The sequence below is a fragment of the Anas acuta genome, chromosome 14 (genome assembly GCF_963932015.1).
Source record: "Anas acuta chromosome 14, bAnaAcu1.1, whole genome shotgun sequence".
NCBI lineage: Eukaryota > Metazoa > Chordata > Aves > Anseriformes > Anatidae > Anas > Anas acuta.
The window spans coordinates 6,315,288-6,331,802 of NC_088992.1; the positions used below are offsets into that span (position 1 = coordinate 6,315,288).

The following is a 16,515-nucleotide window of genomic DNA, read 5'->3' on the forward strand; positions in this document are numbered from 1 at the left end:
TATGTGGCTTCTATGCAAACAGATCTCTTCCCAGGGTGAAACTGGGGTGTAAAATTGCCTAGATTAGCAAGCAAACAATTAATAATTAAAAACACATCCTAACCAACCACCAATAACAACCACCACAGGTGACTTGCCAGGTGCCTGAGATAAGGGCAGTCTCTGCTTGTGGCTTCAGAAGCCTGAAGTTGGCTGGAGCCTCCAGGCAGTCTTGCAATGCAAATATGTAATCAGGCAAAGGAAGCCACTTGGGAGGAGGTGGGGTTTGTTGCATCACCCTCTGCAAAGCTCCTGATTTTAGAAGCACAAGGGCTGTGTGGAAGCTGCAAGGAATTGCCATGGTTGAGCATCTGAGAGGCTTAAGCATGTTTACAACAAGCACAAGGTGTTTTGCTGCCTGAACAGTCACAAATGATGCTGTAGAATCCTCTTACAGCAGGAGAACAACACTTGGAGAAATCTTGAATTTTCTCATTGACTTGGGAGGCTCTGCAGAAGTTAAACCCCGTGTCTTTCAGAGGTGTGGTGCTCAGCATTGACACAAAGGCCATCAGGAGGAATTTGGGTATAGTTACTATGCATAACATTAACATGACTCAGCTCTCAGATCTATTGATACAAAGTAAGTTTGAGCTGAGACTCGGGACAAACATTATCTGCGTGAGGCCTTGACAAGAGCGTTTTGAACCACTGAATTCTCCAGGGACTTTAAAAGCAGGTGGGGTTAAAAAGGTCTTGAGTGCCATAATTTCTAAGCCAGGAGTCAGTGACAATGCATGTTGCATTGACTCTCCTCGCCGGTGTTAGCAGGTCATGACTTGCCAAGCCTTGGTTTTCAGCCCTGCAAGCTCACAAATGCAGGCTGGCTTCAGGCTGCAACTGCATTAGGGTGCTGTGTTTGTTAGATTTTTTTTTTAGCCAAAAAAAAAAATCTTTAATTTCTGCAACAGAGGGGAGATAAATTCCAGGTAATTTCTAGCAAGAACATAAAGCTAGGATTTAATGTACTCTTTATATCTTCACAGTCTGCTCCCAACCTGAACCTTATCAGAACCAGCTGATGCATGCTCATGCTGATGCAATGTGGATCTAGCTTTTCCTATAGCCACCTGGCATTTCTTGTCTCATCCTACCCCTGCTCTAAGAAGGGGTAAATGGGGTTGTGGAGTGGGTGAGTTATTTATTTGTTTATTTATTGGAGGAAAACAACACGGTGCAATTGACTTGCAAACTCAGAATAGGAAAGCTGGGAGTGGGAGGGCAATCAATACTGGGCTCCATCGCTGCATTCCAATAGAGTGTCTGCATGGCAATGAATCCAGAGAAAAGATTTCAATTAAGCAGCAAATGACTTGGTAACCAAAGACTCCTGCCACTTCAGCAGCAAGATGCCAGATAGTGCAATACGCTGATTTCTTCTCATTAACTGTCGACTGGAGGAAGCGTAGGGAAGAGAGAGAGTGGGGGGTGGGAAGGAGATGGAGGCAATACAAATCTAATAAGCTTTAAGTGCAAAAAAAGATAATTAAAAACTACAATTCCCCTGGCATTCACTTTAAAAACGAGGTGGAAGAGCACAGAAATTGGTGTTCGGCTTTCCTGTAAGTGCTGTAGGAGAGCCCATGCTGAATGTGTTGGTGCTACTTCCAAAGAGCGACTCTGCTGCTATTCTCTGGGTGCCATTTTCTGTTTGTCTGCTTCCAAGTTGCAAGTAGAATTAATTTCACAGGCTCAATTCCTACATGGAGGTATACAGCTAGTAAAAATGATGTCTTGTGAGTGTCTGGGGGAGGAACACCCTCTCACAGCCCCATTGTTTTTTGCAGCTCTGTGCCCACCCTCCCGAGCAGTTTCTGTTGAGCACCCTTGGGATTATGCTGAAACTGCTGAGGATGGTTTTGTGCCTCCTGGTGTGTGTTTTAGGAGCTCTGGTGACTTGTGTGTTGTACCTGGGTGGCTTAGGAATGATTAAGCCCTGACTTTCCTCCTGGTTGTACTTGGTTACTACATGGTTTTCTAAAACTAGCTTGTAACAACTTCCCCCCCAAGACTTGGCAAGGAAGCGGGGGATGAGGAAACAGCAAAACCTTTCCAGCAACAGGCTCTGTGGGCAGCAGGCAGGTATGTCTATTTTCTAGGTCAGAATAATAATATAAAACCTCCCTGGGATGGGTGTGACACCCAAGCTTTGCCTTAACAGCTCAGCACCCAAAAAGCCATCAGCTTCTGTTCTCATCCTGGTCTGTCTTGGCCAGTGCAGTATGTGCTCCCCTGGGAGCTTTCTGGGTGTTTCTGCAGGTATTGTTATTTTGTACAGGAACACACCTGAAAGTCCCCCACGACTGCTCGTCTCCTGGCCCAGCAGAGACAAGGAGGGGGAAGTCACCAAGTGAGTTGAAAAACACTGGTGATAAGAGAGCTGTAACTTTAGAGTGGGTTGATGTGTTCAGGGAGAGAATTTATTCTCTGAATAAATAGAGGCAAAACATAACAAAAACACAGAGGATGTAGTTTGCATTGGCACAAGAGCGTTGCCTGAGCTGAGAGCATCTTGGTGCATTTTAATAGCAGCCAGACAGCGGATTATCTTATTTACACTGGTGCAATCCCTGGTGGATCTGGCTGAGAAAGTGCCATCGCGCAATCATCACTGTAACAACATCGGGAAGGATTGCATCAAAGGACTGAACCAGCATAATCTTCCGTGATATTAACACCGGTGTGTAGGCAGACACCAGCAAGCCCCCGGGAGCTGTAGCCCACCGGCAGGCACGTGAATGTGAGAGCAGGTGGAGATGAGGAGCCCAGCTGCTCAGGCCACTGAAGAATTACATTCCTTAAAACGGAGCAGCCAAGCTTTGCAGGACACCCGGTACTGATTTCTCCCAGCCTCTGCAAGTGCTGTTTTGCTTTGTGTCTTGTTGCTGTTTAGTTTCAGCCAGCCAGATGAAATATAAACAGGTATTTGGTTTCGGAGGTGAACCCTCTGCTGTCTGGGCACGCCAGCTTGCTCAGTTCCCAGCTCCCAGTTGGTCATTTCCTTCTTTCCCCACAACCTTTGTATGGCCTTTGAGAAATATTATTTTCTTCTTCTTTTGGCTGTGCCCATGGCTGCCCATCTAATTAACTCCAACATCACAAACTGCCCTGTTCTGGTTGAATGCTGATACTGAGAGCTTTTTTTTTCCCTCTGCAAAGAGGAGAGACCAAGGAATTTAATTAGCACTGGGCCTCTATTCCCCTGTCAAATAATTTAATTGTTAATCTTTAGTTCTGAGAGGGGAAAAAAAGAATGTCTGGCTGCAAAAGCACATTGCGAAATGAGTGTTTGCAGAGGAAATATATCTCTGAAAAGCATGGAAGGATCAGGTGCCTGTGAGGGGAAGCTGGTGCAATGTCAGTGGCTCAAGAGACCGGCACTGGGTTTATTCCTCTGGTTGGGCTCTCCGTGGGCTGATGAAATGGAAGATCCCTGGTCTATCTATATAAAAACAAGCCAGAAAGTTTGGTTGTGATGTGTTGACAGTAATGTTCAGGTTGCGGACTGATGCATTTGTCCTTCAAATGTGCTGTTTTCTGTAAACAGGAATTAAAGGGGGAATATCAGACCGGGTCTTTGGGGCAGGCTCAGGTGGCCAGTGTAACTGTTTGCCCCATTGCCTTCAAAGCTAGGTCTGCCTGGAAGAGTGTGGGGTCCTGGGGACACAGGGAGGACAAACTCCAGCTTGTTTCCATGACATGGGCTTGTCCCTGGCCTTGGCTCTTCAGGCACAACACGGGGAGGAAAACCAGATATTCCCATCCCAACTTCTCTGAGGACAAGGGGAGCTTATTCACGCAGAGGGTGAGGCAGTCCCCAGCCCAATTATTGGAGAAGAAAAAGAGGTGGGATAGAGAGACTGCACAAACCAAGCTGTGCAGCCAGGAGGGAGAACAAGGCACCTGTCTGCTGAGGAGCCGTGTGCTGTCTCTGTGTTGGTTTTCCTTTTTTTTTTTTTTGGCTGCTTCACATGTGAGCAGTGGCTCCCATCTGCAAGCCAAAGTAGCCAAGTTTGGCTAGCTGAGCTCCTGGTGGAAACTGTTCTCTCCTGGTTTTAATTGCAGCAGCAGTAATTGCTTTGCAGGGCAATTTCCATCTCTGCTTGAATTGCTGCTGCACCTCGGCACGGTCCGTGCGCCACGGCTGACAAAGCTGGTGTGAGACACGAGCAGGCTGCACCCCACTACCCCAGGGAGCAAAGGGGTGTGTGTGTGGGTGGAAGTACATTGCTGATGGTTTGGATGAATTTTGCCTTCCCAAGGAAACTTGGGCAGCCCTGGAACTGCAAGGTGCTTGGATGGAGTGCTGCGGGGAGGCCGGCAACCTCCCTGCCTGCAGCATGGGCCAGGGGTTCAGGACTTTTATTGACTCCAGCAGGCTCTGACAGGAGCCACGGTCGCAAAGAGACCATCAGCCGTTCGGGCAGAGGGAAGCACCGTGTTGTCCGTGATTAACTAGCGAGAGCTGCGGTACCCATGGCAACTCTCCTGCAGGAAGGGGCTGTGGGGGAATGCGCCGAGGCCAGACGTGAGCGTGGCCACCAGTGCTCCCAGTCCTGATCCCTGCTCTGCTCTCCCCAGTTCTCCCCCAGCAGAGACTGGAGCCCAGCACGGCCCAGCTCCTGTTCAGCCTGACTGCGGGGTTGCTTGTCTCCATCTTGTCCTCAGCAGCCAGAGAGAGGACGGACAGACAGATGAGATCTTTCCCTGTAAGGAGGGACAGGGACAGCCCCAAACCCTGCAGCGAGCCTGCTGCTCCTGACTGCACGTCAGCATGTTATCTGGAGGGGAATGCTGCCAGGCGCTGGCCTGGGGATGCTTGGCAGAGACTGCAAGCAGACTTTTTTAAAAAATAATTAGATTTACTATCAAAATGAATAGCACAATCAATATTGATATACAATTCAATTAAAAAGGATGAAACTTATTTTCTGCGTGTTTTTCTCTGTCACGTTGTCCCTGGATTCCTGGCCTGCAGCAGCAGAAGTGGCCAGGAGGGATGAAGAGAGGGGGCCAGAGAGGGGTGCTGCATTTCTGGCCTGGCCTGGTGCAGAGCAGGGCTTCCAAGCAGTACGGGTGTGCTGGTTGCATGCTCGTGTTCAGCTGCAGGAGATTACACCACGCAGTGTGGATGTGGACTACAGGCATGAATTTGTGGAGTTAATTTTCTTGATGGGTTTCTTGGGGGAGGAATTGCAACTTGCATGGGTTTTGGCTTAGGGTTTTTTGTTGTGTTGTTTCTCATCTGAGAGCCTGTGCAATGGAGGCACGGAGCAGACTTTTTGGACCTTGGGAAAGGATAGGGAGATAGCTGTGTACAGCAAGGCTGGTGAGATGTGGAATTGGAGAACATCTGAGAAAGGAGTTTTCACCCTGAGAAAGAACCGGACAGCAAGCTATGTAGTGATCTACTCGGTTATTCTTATTGTTTTATTGCTATTACTCACAGGGGGAAGAGAGGGGCAGGAAGGAAAGAGGAAGTTTTAAATGTAAATACTGCTGTGTCTGGCCTGGGTGGTTGTGCTCAGTTGCTGTGAGCTGCTTAAACCAGTTCTAGCTCTTGCACCAGCAGTAACTGCATTGCAGTAGCCGCAGGATGTAATCAGTTAAAGTTTTGAGAGCATTTGGGGATCCTTTGGGTTAAAGGTCCCGCACACCATTTTCCAGCCCCAGGGACCAGCAGTACAGCAGGAGAGGAGCTGGGAGGCACTTTTCCACAGCCCAAGTGGAATTAACCCTCTGCGATCATTCCCAGTCCAGGGGAGCTGCCACAACTTTGGAGTGAGAAAATCTTTTCAGACTGCAGCGTTCAGATGTCTCCATATTCCACTGCTGCGTTCCTGCAGCCCATGGCTCCTACCCCATATGGCAAAGCATCCTGTCTGGAACTATAAAGCATCCCAATTACACTGATTAACTCTATGGAAAGACACCAGCACTTGGAACAATTGCTGACTCTGCCTGGACAGAGCACTACAGAAATAATAAATGACTGGGCAACCGGCTAGGGGGCAAAAGAAATCTGCACTGTGTGTAGCTGGGATGGGAGGAGCCCAGGGAGGTCAAGAAATTGCAGGGGAGTGATGCTTGGGTGCATGCACAGTCCCTGCTCTTCCCAGGACCATTGTTCAAACCCTCTCCTGCTGTCAGGCATCCCTCCTGCCCTCGCTGTGCCTCTTGCAGTGTCACCGCTCTCCCTGCTGCCTCCTGCCTTCCAGATGAGCCCCAGTGAGCCAGAGGGAAGGTTTATTCCAGCCTTTGATTTCTTTGGGTTTGTTACAGATAAGCTTGGCTAATATTTCAAGCTTAAGCCCATTTGGTTCTTTATACTACTTAGTGAAGGTGTTTTTTGTTTCCCCCACTCTCCACCCAAAGAAATGTGTTAAATTCAGAGTTTTTAAGCTAGAATTCTTTCTGATTACACTAAACTTTCCTCCAAAGGAGGCTTCAGCTCTTAGAGCACACGTAGTGACTTTATGGAGATCTATAATCCTAAACCATTGAGACAGGTTTGAAACCATAACTCATGAACAGGGGAGAATCACAAGTCAATGCCCAGTTTTTAACCATTTGTGAAGTAAATCCAGCAAACGCCAGCACTGAATCTTACATGTGCATATACCAAAGGGTTTAAAAAAAGACAATTGTATTGTTATGGAAAAACAAATGGAAAAAAGACCTTGTGAAGACAAACGCTTGTCTAGCTTCACACATGCTGAATATTCCCTTTAAAGTCAAGGGGAGTAGGCAGATGTTTAAAGTTATGCATAAAGCACCTTCCCAAGCGTGGTAAATAAAGGGGGAAAATGTCTTTACAAGACAAGGCTTCATAATTTAGGTAATAATATTCTCTTCATTGTTGTGTTCTTGATTTAGCATTTGCATGGAGAGCTGTGGTGGGAACCTCTATTGACGTCAGAAGGTTTTAGATCACAGCCCAGACAAGTGTCAGAGAATTACGAGAAATCGCGGGTGCTCTTCTATCTATAGCTCTGCAGTCATGCCAGCAGCCACGTTTTCATCAGTTCAAATAGTTCGCCATGGCAGCTTTTTAAAAATTAGTTTTAGTTTAAGGATTTATGCTGCTTGCTAAGAGTGAGTAAGGATATTGCAAGTGCTTTTTTATTTTTTTGATGAATCAGGTGGTTTGAATAGAATTCCTTTAAAATGGATTTAATGTCCATCGCTGAGTGGTGGTGGCTTCTATTTTCTGAAACTGTGCTACAGATCCTTTGCTAAGGGAACCCGAGCTAGCACACAACCTACCTAGAAAATTGTGGGCCCCATTGTAAAGCTGGGGTTCTCTGACGTGCATATCTTACGTTGTGTAAGATGAGTGGTAAGAGAACTTTTGTTGTTTTCTGATAGAGCTATTGTCGTTGTGTCCAACAGCATTGCAGGCAAAGTGCAGTTTAATTGGCATAGGTCTGGGTACACAAACATGAGGCCTCACAAAGGCAGCAGGAGGTGAGTGTTCCCTGTGAGCTGTCTTTGATTTCTGGTGTTACTGATCAGCTTATTCATGAGCAATAAAGAGATGTAACTTTCGGAACAAATGGCTAAGCTCTGGCATCCCTGCTGAGGGCAGCTCTTCTCCTCCCTGCCTGCTGTCCTCTGACTCTGGTCTCCTCAGTTCCCTGACCAAAAAAAAAAGATTTTCAGTCCTGGAAGTGCTGCTGGGCCCACAGTGATGTGGGAGAGCAAGCTGGGTCTGACAGGGCTTTGCTTTGTCAGCCACACTGACAGCAGGTGATTTCTGAACCCCCAGCCTTGTGTCAAGGCATAATAGCTGGGGCTGGGAGCTGGACGATGCTTGTGATTCTCAAGCGCATAGGGCAGTAGGAGGGGTGAGATGCTCACATTAGAATTTGGGGATCAGATCTTGGGAGCTCTGGTGCAAGAAAACGATCTCCGTGTTTGTGATGGGGGTATTTTGGGAACACTTGCCCTGCTCAGCAGCACTTCCAGCAGGTAAAGGCAGTAGGAGTGACCAGAGAGACAAGATTGTAAAGATATCATGTGAAAAGTCCCTTTCTTGTCCACAGCCTGTCTTTGCAGTTGTTAGGAGATAAGAAAAGGCTGCCTCACCCAGGAATTCAGAGCATCTTGCCTTCCTGCTCCTACCTGCAGTAACGCCTGTGTTGCACAGCTCCTGCTGTAACAGGGGACCCTACTCATTCTGTGTAGGGGTTCTTGGCACCAACGAGGATGCTTGGAGCTAAGGATTTGTTTAAGAGTGCTGATAACAGCCGAACCTTATGTGGTTTTGGGTTTATACCCCCTCTGTAAGCGAAGAGAGGAGGTGCCTGTGCTCCCTGGGGCTTTGCACAAAGCATCTTTTTACCCACATCATCCAAAATGAAAGAACAAACCAAAATCCAAAGGAAAACAGGTAAAGGTGACAAGTGATGGGTTTTGTTGGCTTTCCTGCACGGTTCCTGGCTCACTGTGTTTTGCTGCTGACAGATGCGATAGCGATCTGATCCACCACTGATCACAGCTGCTGTCTGTTGATTCATGTGCTTGCTTGCTCCGATCTCACCTGGGCTGGGGGTCAGGATCCACAGCCTGGGCTGGGGTCGGAGGGGCAGGAATCGCTTTGGGGTAGGCGCGGGGGGAGCTGCAGGCGGCAGCTTTCGTCTGCCGGCAGCGCGTGCGATGATTGATGGCACTGCAAGCCCTGCTGCTCCGTGCATGCGGCACTCCTCATCCTGGCAGCATCTTGGCAGGCTTTCCCCCTTTTTAACCCACCCCACAATGAGCTGCTGATAAAAACAACAGAGTTCCCCGTCTGCGAAGGCATTTCTTTTTTTCTTTTTCCCCCCACTAGCGGGCTGTGAGCCACAGTGGCAAGATGAAGAGGGAGAAATCAAAAGGAAAGCAGGTGCAAAAGTGTGCTGGTTTTGTTTCCTCCCCTCCCTCTCAAAATCCAAATTTCATGAGGGTTTGGTAAATTAAGATTTCTCCTGTTTTTCTCAGCTGGCACTTAAATCCAGCAGAGATGTATTTACAGGATGCCAACTGTGTCTATGTACCAGCCAGATGTGTTGCAGTCCCCAGATCAGCAGCTTACCATGGTGCATTATATGGATGAAATAATTGTCTGCATAATGGGGTGTGCTCAGCGCGTGTAAATGACGGGTGCATCTGTCTCCATCTATTTCTGTTCTCTGCAAGCCTTCTCTAGGCTTTGGCCCTAGAGAGGGGCACAAAAGCCACATTTGTTTCTTGGTTTTCTGAGCATTGGTCTCCTGAAGGATCCGCAGAGATTTAGCAGCACCTCGGAGGTGTGTACCCGATCAATAACACCTCAAGGATCAAAGGATGCCGACCTCTGGGACCAGATCAGCCAGAGCAAACCGGCAGCTTTCCAAGAGGTTAAGGGGACTCTGTAATTTTGCACCAAGCAGTCAGCAGGTCTGAGAGATACCAATGTAAACCTTCTTCCCTCAAGGGAAATGTCCTCTGTTGTCTGGCTTGTAGATACAAATGTAAATTTTTCTGGGTAATTTATGGGAAGGGAGAGGGAAAGAGATGAGAAGTGAATTTTTTTTTTTTGCTCCTTTAAGAAGAACTGACCTGCTGAATTAGCAATACTTTGAGTCAAATGCAAAAGTTGCTGTTTTCTGGGCTGTGCATGTGTCTAGAAGGCAGCAGCCAGACAGCCTGGTGATGAGGTGTCTGCTCATGGCTGCTACCGGTCGCTCCAGTGCCTAATGTTGGAGCAGCAGGAAGAATTCCTGCCTCTCGCTGCTTCCTTTATGCTCCATTTATCCCAAGACCCTGGTGTTAGCAGCTTCCCCCTTCCCTGCAAACTGAACTTTTTAAAGTATTTGAAGTGATTTTTTTGTCAAAGCTGGTGAATCAAGCCATGATGGGGAGGATTTGCTGGAATTATTTTTTTGGTAGTTTATGACAAAACATGATAAGCCATTTTTCTTGAAAGGTGCAGGATGCAGAAGTGTAACCACACTTGATAAGAATAGAAATCATTCCACCTTTGCTGATAGGCAAAGATCAATAGAAAGTATGCGAGGTAACAATAGGCAATCAAAAGGGTAATTTACTGGAATTAGCGAAACCCTGATTTAACATGCCACAACAGTGAGAGCAGATACAGACAAAATAAGCTGATGGTGTCTTTTGATTTCTGCCTTAGTGCTAGTCACTCTGGGGCATTCTCAGGGAAGCTCTAGAGTTGCAGAAAATGAGTGAGCAGAACTCCATCAATAGGTTTAAATGATTTGACATATTTAGATGTTGTGCTTTTGATTTAGATGTTGTGATTTTAAAGCAGGATTCCTTTCTCAAAACCCTTGTCTTTCATCAGCAACTAAATACCAATTATATTCATTAGGTGGTCAGACATCTTGTTCCTAAGACTGAAATTTGGAGAGCCCTTTTCACCTGCATGCTAGGATAAAATGAGAACAGACTTCTCTGCTGGTTTTCTATCACAGATGAATGATCTTTGGTCACCACTGGGATAATGAAGTAATTTAATTCTGGACATTGATTAACATCCTCATTCAGATAGTGGGATCATTTTCTACCCAGGTCATCTCATGGGGATGTGTTGGCTTATGAAATTTATGTCACCAAGGGAAGTGTTTGCCTAAGAACAGGAGAATTGCAGTGTGCTGCTGCTTACAAGTGCTTTCCTCCTTAATGTGGGTCACTTGGTGGGTAGCAGAATGAACTTCAGTCTTTATTCTCTGCTGTTAAATCTGAAACACTTAAAACAGAGACAGAGGCCCTTTGCTGACTTGCTCCATGCAAAAAAGGTGTCTCCAATACCCTCTTGAGAGGAGTGAGGGGGAGATGACCAAATTCACACGCCTGAAGTCTCCTCCTTGAAAGAAGTCTTAGTAGAAAGCCCATATTATGCAGTGCCCCTGTATGTAGGGGCAGGATCCTACCATCCCTGCCATGTATCGGTCTCTTTCCAGAAGCAGCTCCCTTTGGGGATTTGAGGAGTAAATGTATGTTCTGTCAGTGGGTCCTGCAGAAGAGGGTCATGTTCAGCGGGAGCAAAGGTGGACAGCCAGTCCATGTTACCTAAAATCTGCACAGCACCAGTGTATCACAGATGTAGGCCACTTTGGTGCATTCGAGACAGCTTTGTTGGTAACGTTTGTTATTCACCTCACCTATCTATTGGTTTCCTGCTCCTTGCACCCAACAGAAAGGGGGAAAATGGTTTCAGTTCGGACAGGTGGAACCTTTATTTTGTTCTGGCCTACACAGAGAGTAGGTCTGGGGTTGCTTAAGGCAGTTAATTAGAGATGAAGGTTAAGATTAGATTGCAAGTTAGAAGTGTTTTACTTACTTCACATTAATTTGTCTTAATTGCCTGAGATGTGAGTGAATTATTAAGGGTGGAAGCAAGCGTGTATAAGATTCCTGCAAAAGGCAGGGTCCCAAACACTTTGCACCTCTGGTGGGATGACAAATTAATCTATCTTTGTTGAATGATTTATAAGGGATTCTAGGTAGAATTGTCTACCTCATCACATTTCCAAACCTCAAATAGACAACACTTTTAGCAGGGTCTCTAAATGGGCCTATCATAGGTTGCAGACCAAAGAAGCTAAAGAGTATCCTCAGAGCTGCCTAGTGCAAGGCTTTGCTAAATCATTTGTATTTCATGGAGGAGCTGACAGCCTCAGAGCAGAGGCACAACAGGTCATAAGGCACAACTTCTGCTAGATTTCAGTTATCATGAGTAAACCACTCTATCTGCTTAGAATATCTGCTACGTTGCTTAGCTTGTGACTCTAGAAGTCTCTGGTTAGTGTTTCACTCGCGAGTACCTCTGCAGTGCTGTTTAGCACTGCGGAGGTATAGCAGAGGGTTTGGAGATGCATATGCTTACTGTCCTTTTCCTTCCTCTGCCTTTTGTTTCTTTGTATTTTCAAGGGGCTGAAATCAGGAGCCCTCCAATCACCTATTTTACTTGAAAGTTTGTTTCAGGAAAAAATGTCTTTTGCTTTAAGAGGCATCATAGTCACAATGGCATCTTATTTTTAAAATCTGGAATTGAAGAGCTGTTGTCTGTCTCTGACAGAATAGAAAAAAGCTGGTTAGTGCAATCCAGTAGGGTCTGAGGCTGGTAGCAACTTTCAGGCTGTGAACTGCTCAGAGCAGTAGCCTGGAATCTGACACATTCCTGCTCAGAAGGGGCCAACTCATCTTGATTAGGTGAAGGTCATACTGGTAATTCCTGACATACAGAAGTGTAATTAGGATAAGAATCAGACCCAGACCACTTCAAAGCCTCACAGGACAGTGTCCACTTGGGTAAGGTGCCAATTGTAAGCTCTTTTATTTCCTCATGTGTACAGGGTGCGTTCCTACCCCCAGGCTTCTGCAATGGTGTTTGTGGATCACTACAGCTATTAAAATGCACAACAAAAAGCTGAGGCAAGATCATCACAGGGCAGGGGCAGTGTTTTACTCTACATGAAGGAATTCAAAACTGAGCTGGGGAGGGGGATATGAACATGCAGTTAGGCTTTGGGAGAACATTTATCTGTGTCTCCGTGGATAATAAGCAAGGCATATGGAAGACCTTGTGTAAATATTGTCCAATCATTATAATTTTCAAGAAATACCATTTTGCTTGACAGAGATGGTTAAGGAAGGCTTACCCAAGCAGCCTGGCTGTTAGAAGAACCCTTTCACCTTCCCACCCCAACCCAGTTTCCATCCCCAGCTCTACCCGGGTTCTCAGTAAATGTCTTAGTCACAGTGAAGTGACTGCAGTCCGTGAAGGCAGGTAGCAAAAAGGGAAATGCCTTTTCCAGAAAGAAAAGGCATGTCAGAATAAGCTGCTTATGGCAAATTCCTTCTAAAGCATCCCAACTGTAACAGAAACAAATATTATATTGGCAATACCATAATGTTTGTGTTCACACACCAGCTGTTACTCTTTCCCACAGGGTCTTATTTTTTAAAAGGCTGGTTAAGGACGTTTTTCTTAACCAACGGATCTAGTCTTACTTTCATGTTGACTATACCAGATTTTCCTTTAAAACTTTGGATTTTTCTTTTATTTTTTTTTGCAGCATACGTGCTAACATAGATTCACTTTCCAGAATATTTTAAACAGGCTGAAAATGAAGTGTGGTACACCCTGTAATTTGAGGCAATGTATACTTCTATTATGGATTATTGGATTATCAGCTTGAGTTTTTTTCAACGTTATGCATGACTGAGTGCTTGAGTAATTGGCATGCTAAGTTTATGAATGACTGTTAATGAATAAACTTTTCTTACTGAAACTGAAATAGCGAAGCTATTCCTGGACTAGAAAGGCTGGTAGATTTTTGGCTTGCAGTAAATTGAAGGCATAACATGAAGAGGGGGGAAGAAAAGAAAAACATTGCTCAGAGTCAGTTCTGAGCAGGAATTGCTGAACTGTTTCTTGTTTGGAAAATGATAGCTGTACAGAGAATAATTTGGTTTCAACATCTCCCTGCAACTGAATTGAAACACTTTCAAATTTTCTTAAATATTAATTTCAGGCAAACTAGACTTTTTGTATGCAATATGACGTAGTCAAATATAGCACATGTATGTATGCGTATATGTAACTTATAACACTGTAAACATTTACACTAGAACATGAAGGGACTGTTTTACCAAGGCTCTGAATGCCTCAGACTTTAACTGATGTGCTGAGAATCTGTAAGTGCTCACATGTGTTGTACAATGCATAACAGTGTGCATCATAAAACAGGATTGACAAGACGAATGTGTACCAATTTCACTTGTGCAGGTGGTTCAGAGGAGAGCCTGTCAGGTGCATTAATACTATGGCCATAGGAAGCTCATGCCTGGGAATGCACTCTTCCTCCCACCCCTCCCTGCTTCCCTCCTTTTGTCCTCTAGCTTTTCTAGAGAGTATTTGAGTTGTTTAACCTTGCTTTTTAACTTCTTTAATGTTGTTTGTTATACTAGAGGTTTTATTATGTGTAGATATGCTTTTTAGTCTACCCTACTATATTGTGCAGTTCTGCCTGAATGAGACGAGGAAGGATGGCTCTGAAATACTGAGTGTTGTAAATTGCTTTTCAGATATTAGTTATTTCTAGAAGTTCTTTCTTGGTTTACCAAACAGATAGACCTTGTTAAGTGCTTTGAGGTCATGCTGTCTTTGTTTTTCTGTGGAACTGCAAGAAAAGTGGAGATATCCTGATTTTTTTTTTTTTTTATACCCAGAAAGACTTCAGTGTTCTTAAGGAAAAAGACTGCTAGCTAGACAGCTCTGTCCAGTGTCAGCAGGTATGTTATAGTGATTTGTAAAATAGGGGTATTACTCCAGTGATGTATATGTAAATAATGTCTGTCCTTTCATATTAAACTGCAATATGACATCTTCACGTAAAGCTTAAACTTTGATAAAACCCAGAAATGTAGAAGAGTCATGCAACTGAAATGAAGTCTAAGACTGAAGAGGAGTTCAGGTCACGAGAGCTTTTTTTTTTTTTTTTAATTGCATCTATCTGGCACCTATCACTTGCTACAGCAGTCTGTGTTATTCATGCAGGTGGAGAAGAGCTGCTTCTTTCTATTTTCCTTTATTAAATAAACAAAACCAGGAATTATTTGTTCCATCTCTCCTTGCACTGAAGAGTAAAGCTGCTCTTTCTCTTACCTTAGCTCTTAATAAAAAAAAAATTGAACACAACTAACAGAGTCAAACCACAGCTACTTGGTAATAGATATAATTGAAAAAGCTCACAATATGCCCCCTACCTTCCATTTAGGGAAGGATGTTGAAAACAACATGAAAGAAAAACAAAGTTAGGGAAGGAAGATGATTATTTCTTCGTGTTCAGTAGCTGTAGGCATAGCAAGCTCTAATGACAGCATGAGCTCTCCTTGGAAAGGAAGCCCACAATTTCTCAAGATAACAGAGCTGAGCAGGGAAAGCCTCCTACAGAACTCACCTTAACCTGCAATCTTAGGACGGGGAGGGGGCGAATTGGGGATATTTACCCGGGCAAATTCAAGTGCAGCATTCCCAGCCGCCACTAGTTGTCACTTTGCAACCAGCCGGGGTCGGTGTTTTCAGCACTGCGGTTAGAGAGATTGCGGTGCTAATTAAACGGAGTAACTCCCAAAGCCGCGGAAAGTCCCGAGCCTGGGGCTGGGCGATAGCCAGTCTCGGGGAACCGAGCGAAGGCGAAAAAACAGCTCGAGAAGCTCGAGAACGGCGGAATGCCGTTGTCCTGGTGCTGGGGCCGCTCAGGGTTATGTGCTGCCCCGCTCGGGATGAGCACGGCAGCTCAACCCGTTGCTCACACGCTCATCCCGAAAAGCCGAACCTTACCTGAAGAAAACGATCGTCTCCCACACGTAGACTCCGAGCGCGTTGACGTTGCACATCTTTCCAGCTCTCGCCGCGTTGTTGTTGGTTGTTTGTTGTTGTGTTTAGTTCTTTTTTTTTTTTTGTACTCCGCGAGGGGTGGGCCGGCGGGCTTGGCCAATAAAGTAACCCAGCACTTGGGGCGAATTGGCAGGGGAGGCGAACCTCCCTTTCTCGGGCTGGGGGGGAGCCGGGGGCGGCTCGGTTCAGCACGGCGGACAGCGCCAAGTGTTGGCCCGCTTCAGCACCACGGACAGCGCCCGGTTCAGCACCACGGACAGCTCCCGGGGGCTGGCGCGGTTCAGCACCACGGACAGCGCCCGGGGCTGGCCCCGCTCAGCACCGCGGACGGCGGCGGCTCGGCTCGGCTCGTCCCGCCTCTCCGCTGTGCCCCCACCACCGCCACTGCAGTGGTGCTCGGGGCCGGAGGAGCCGGGCTTCCCGCACCGCTCCCTCCCTTCAGCGGGATCCCGCTCCGGACATCAGGCTGGCGAGCGGGGCAGAGGCAGGGGGTGTCGGGTTGCCATCGGGGTGGTGGGGTTGGCTGGGAGGGGGGCGACCCTCGGCAAGCCGGGGTTTTAATCTCCGCCGCTAGCCGGGGTGTCTTCCTAATTACATCCACAGGAATTTCAGCGTGAAGCCGTGCTGCAGTCCCGGTTGTGTCGCTTTCCTGCTCGCCGTTTGGCTGCTGTTGATTCCGGCTTCCTGGGTTATTTTCCTCCCGAATAAGTTATTGCTGCTGCAGGGAAGGTGTCCCATTGCTCAGGGCTAGAGCGGAGGGGAACGAAGGGGAAGTTTCTTGGGAAGCACTCCCATCGCGCTCGGAAAGAAAGTGGCTCAGTGTCCTCCTAATGCATCTCATTTCCCCTCTGCCCTCTCCCCCTGCTAGGACTCACCAGATCTTGGGAGTTTCTTGCTGCATTAATTTACTAAACTAAAAAAAAAAAAAAAAAAGGGGTGGTGGTGGAGAAGAGGGAGAGCAGAGGGGAGGGGGTAACTCAGCCTCTCCACCATCCCAAGGCCCTCCTCTTAGCAGTGCTCATTGGTCTCAGGGCTGAAAAAAATACTCTAGGATGTGGTTGGATAAACGCATATTGTTCAGC

General features: G+C 46.5%; 1 protein-coding gene and 1 long non-coding RNA gene across 4 annotated transcripts in view; one reads left to right on the forward strand and one right to left on the reverse strand.

The window, feature by feature from the left end:
- GLRA1 (glycine receptor alpha 1) overlaps positions 1-16,358 on the reverse strand; it is a 36,679-nt gene extending 20,321 nt beyond the window's left edge. For both annotated transcript variants that reach the window (XM_068698394.1, XM_068698395.1), the window contains exon 1: positions 15,377-16,358. In XM_068698394.1, the coding sequence (XP_068554495.1) occupies positions 15,377-15,432 (56 nt within the window). In that variant the 5' untranslated portion in view covers positions 15,433-16,358. The remainder of the gene's footprint in view (positions 1-15,376) is intronic.
- The window catches only part of LOC137864336 (uncharacterized), a 150,934-nt gene that overhangs the window by 8,594 nt on the left and 125,825 nt on the right, over positions 1-16,515 (forward strand). The gene's annotated exons all lie outside the window — the stretch shown is intronic.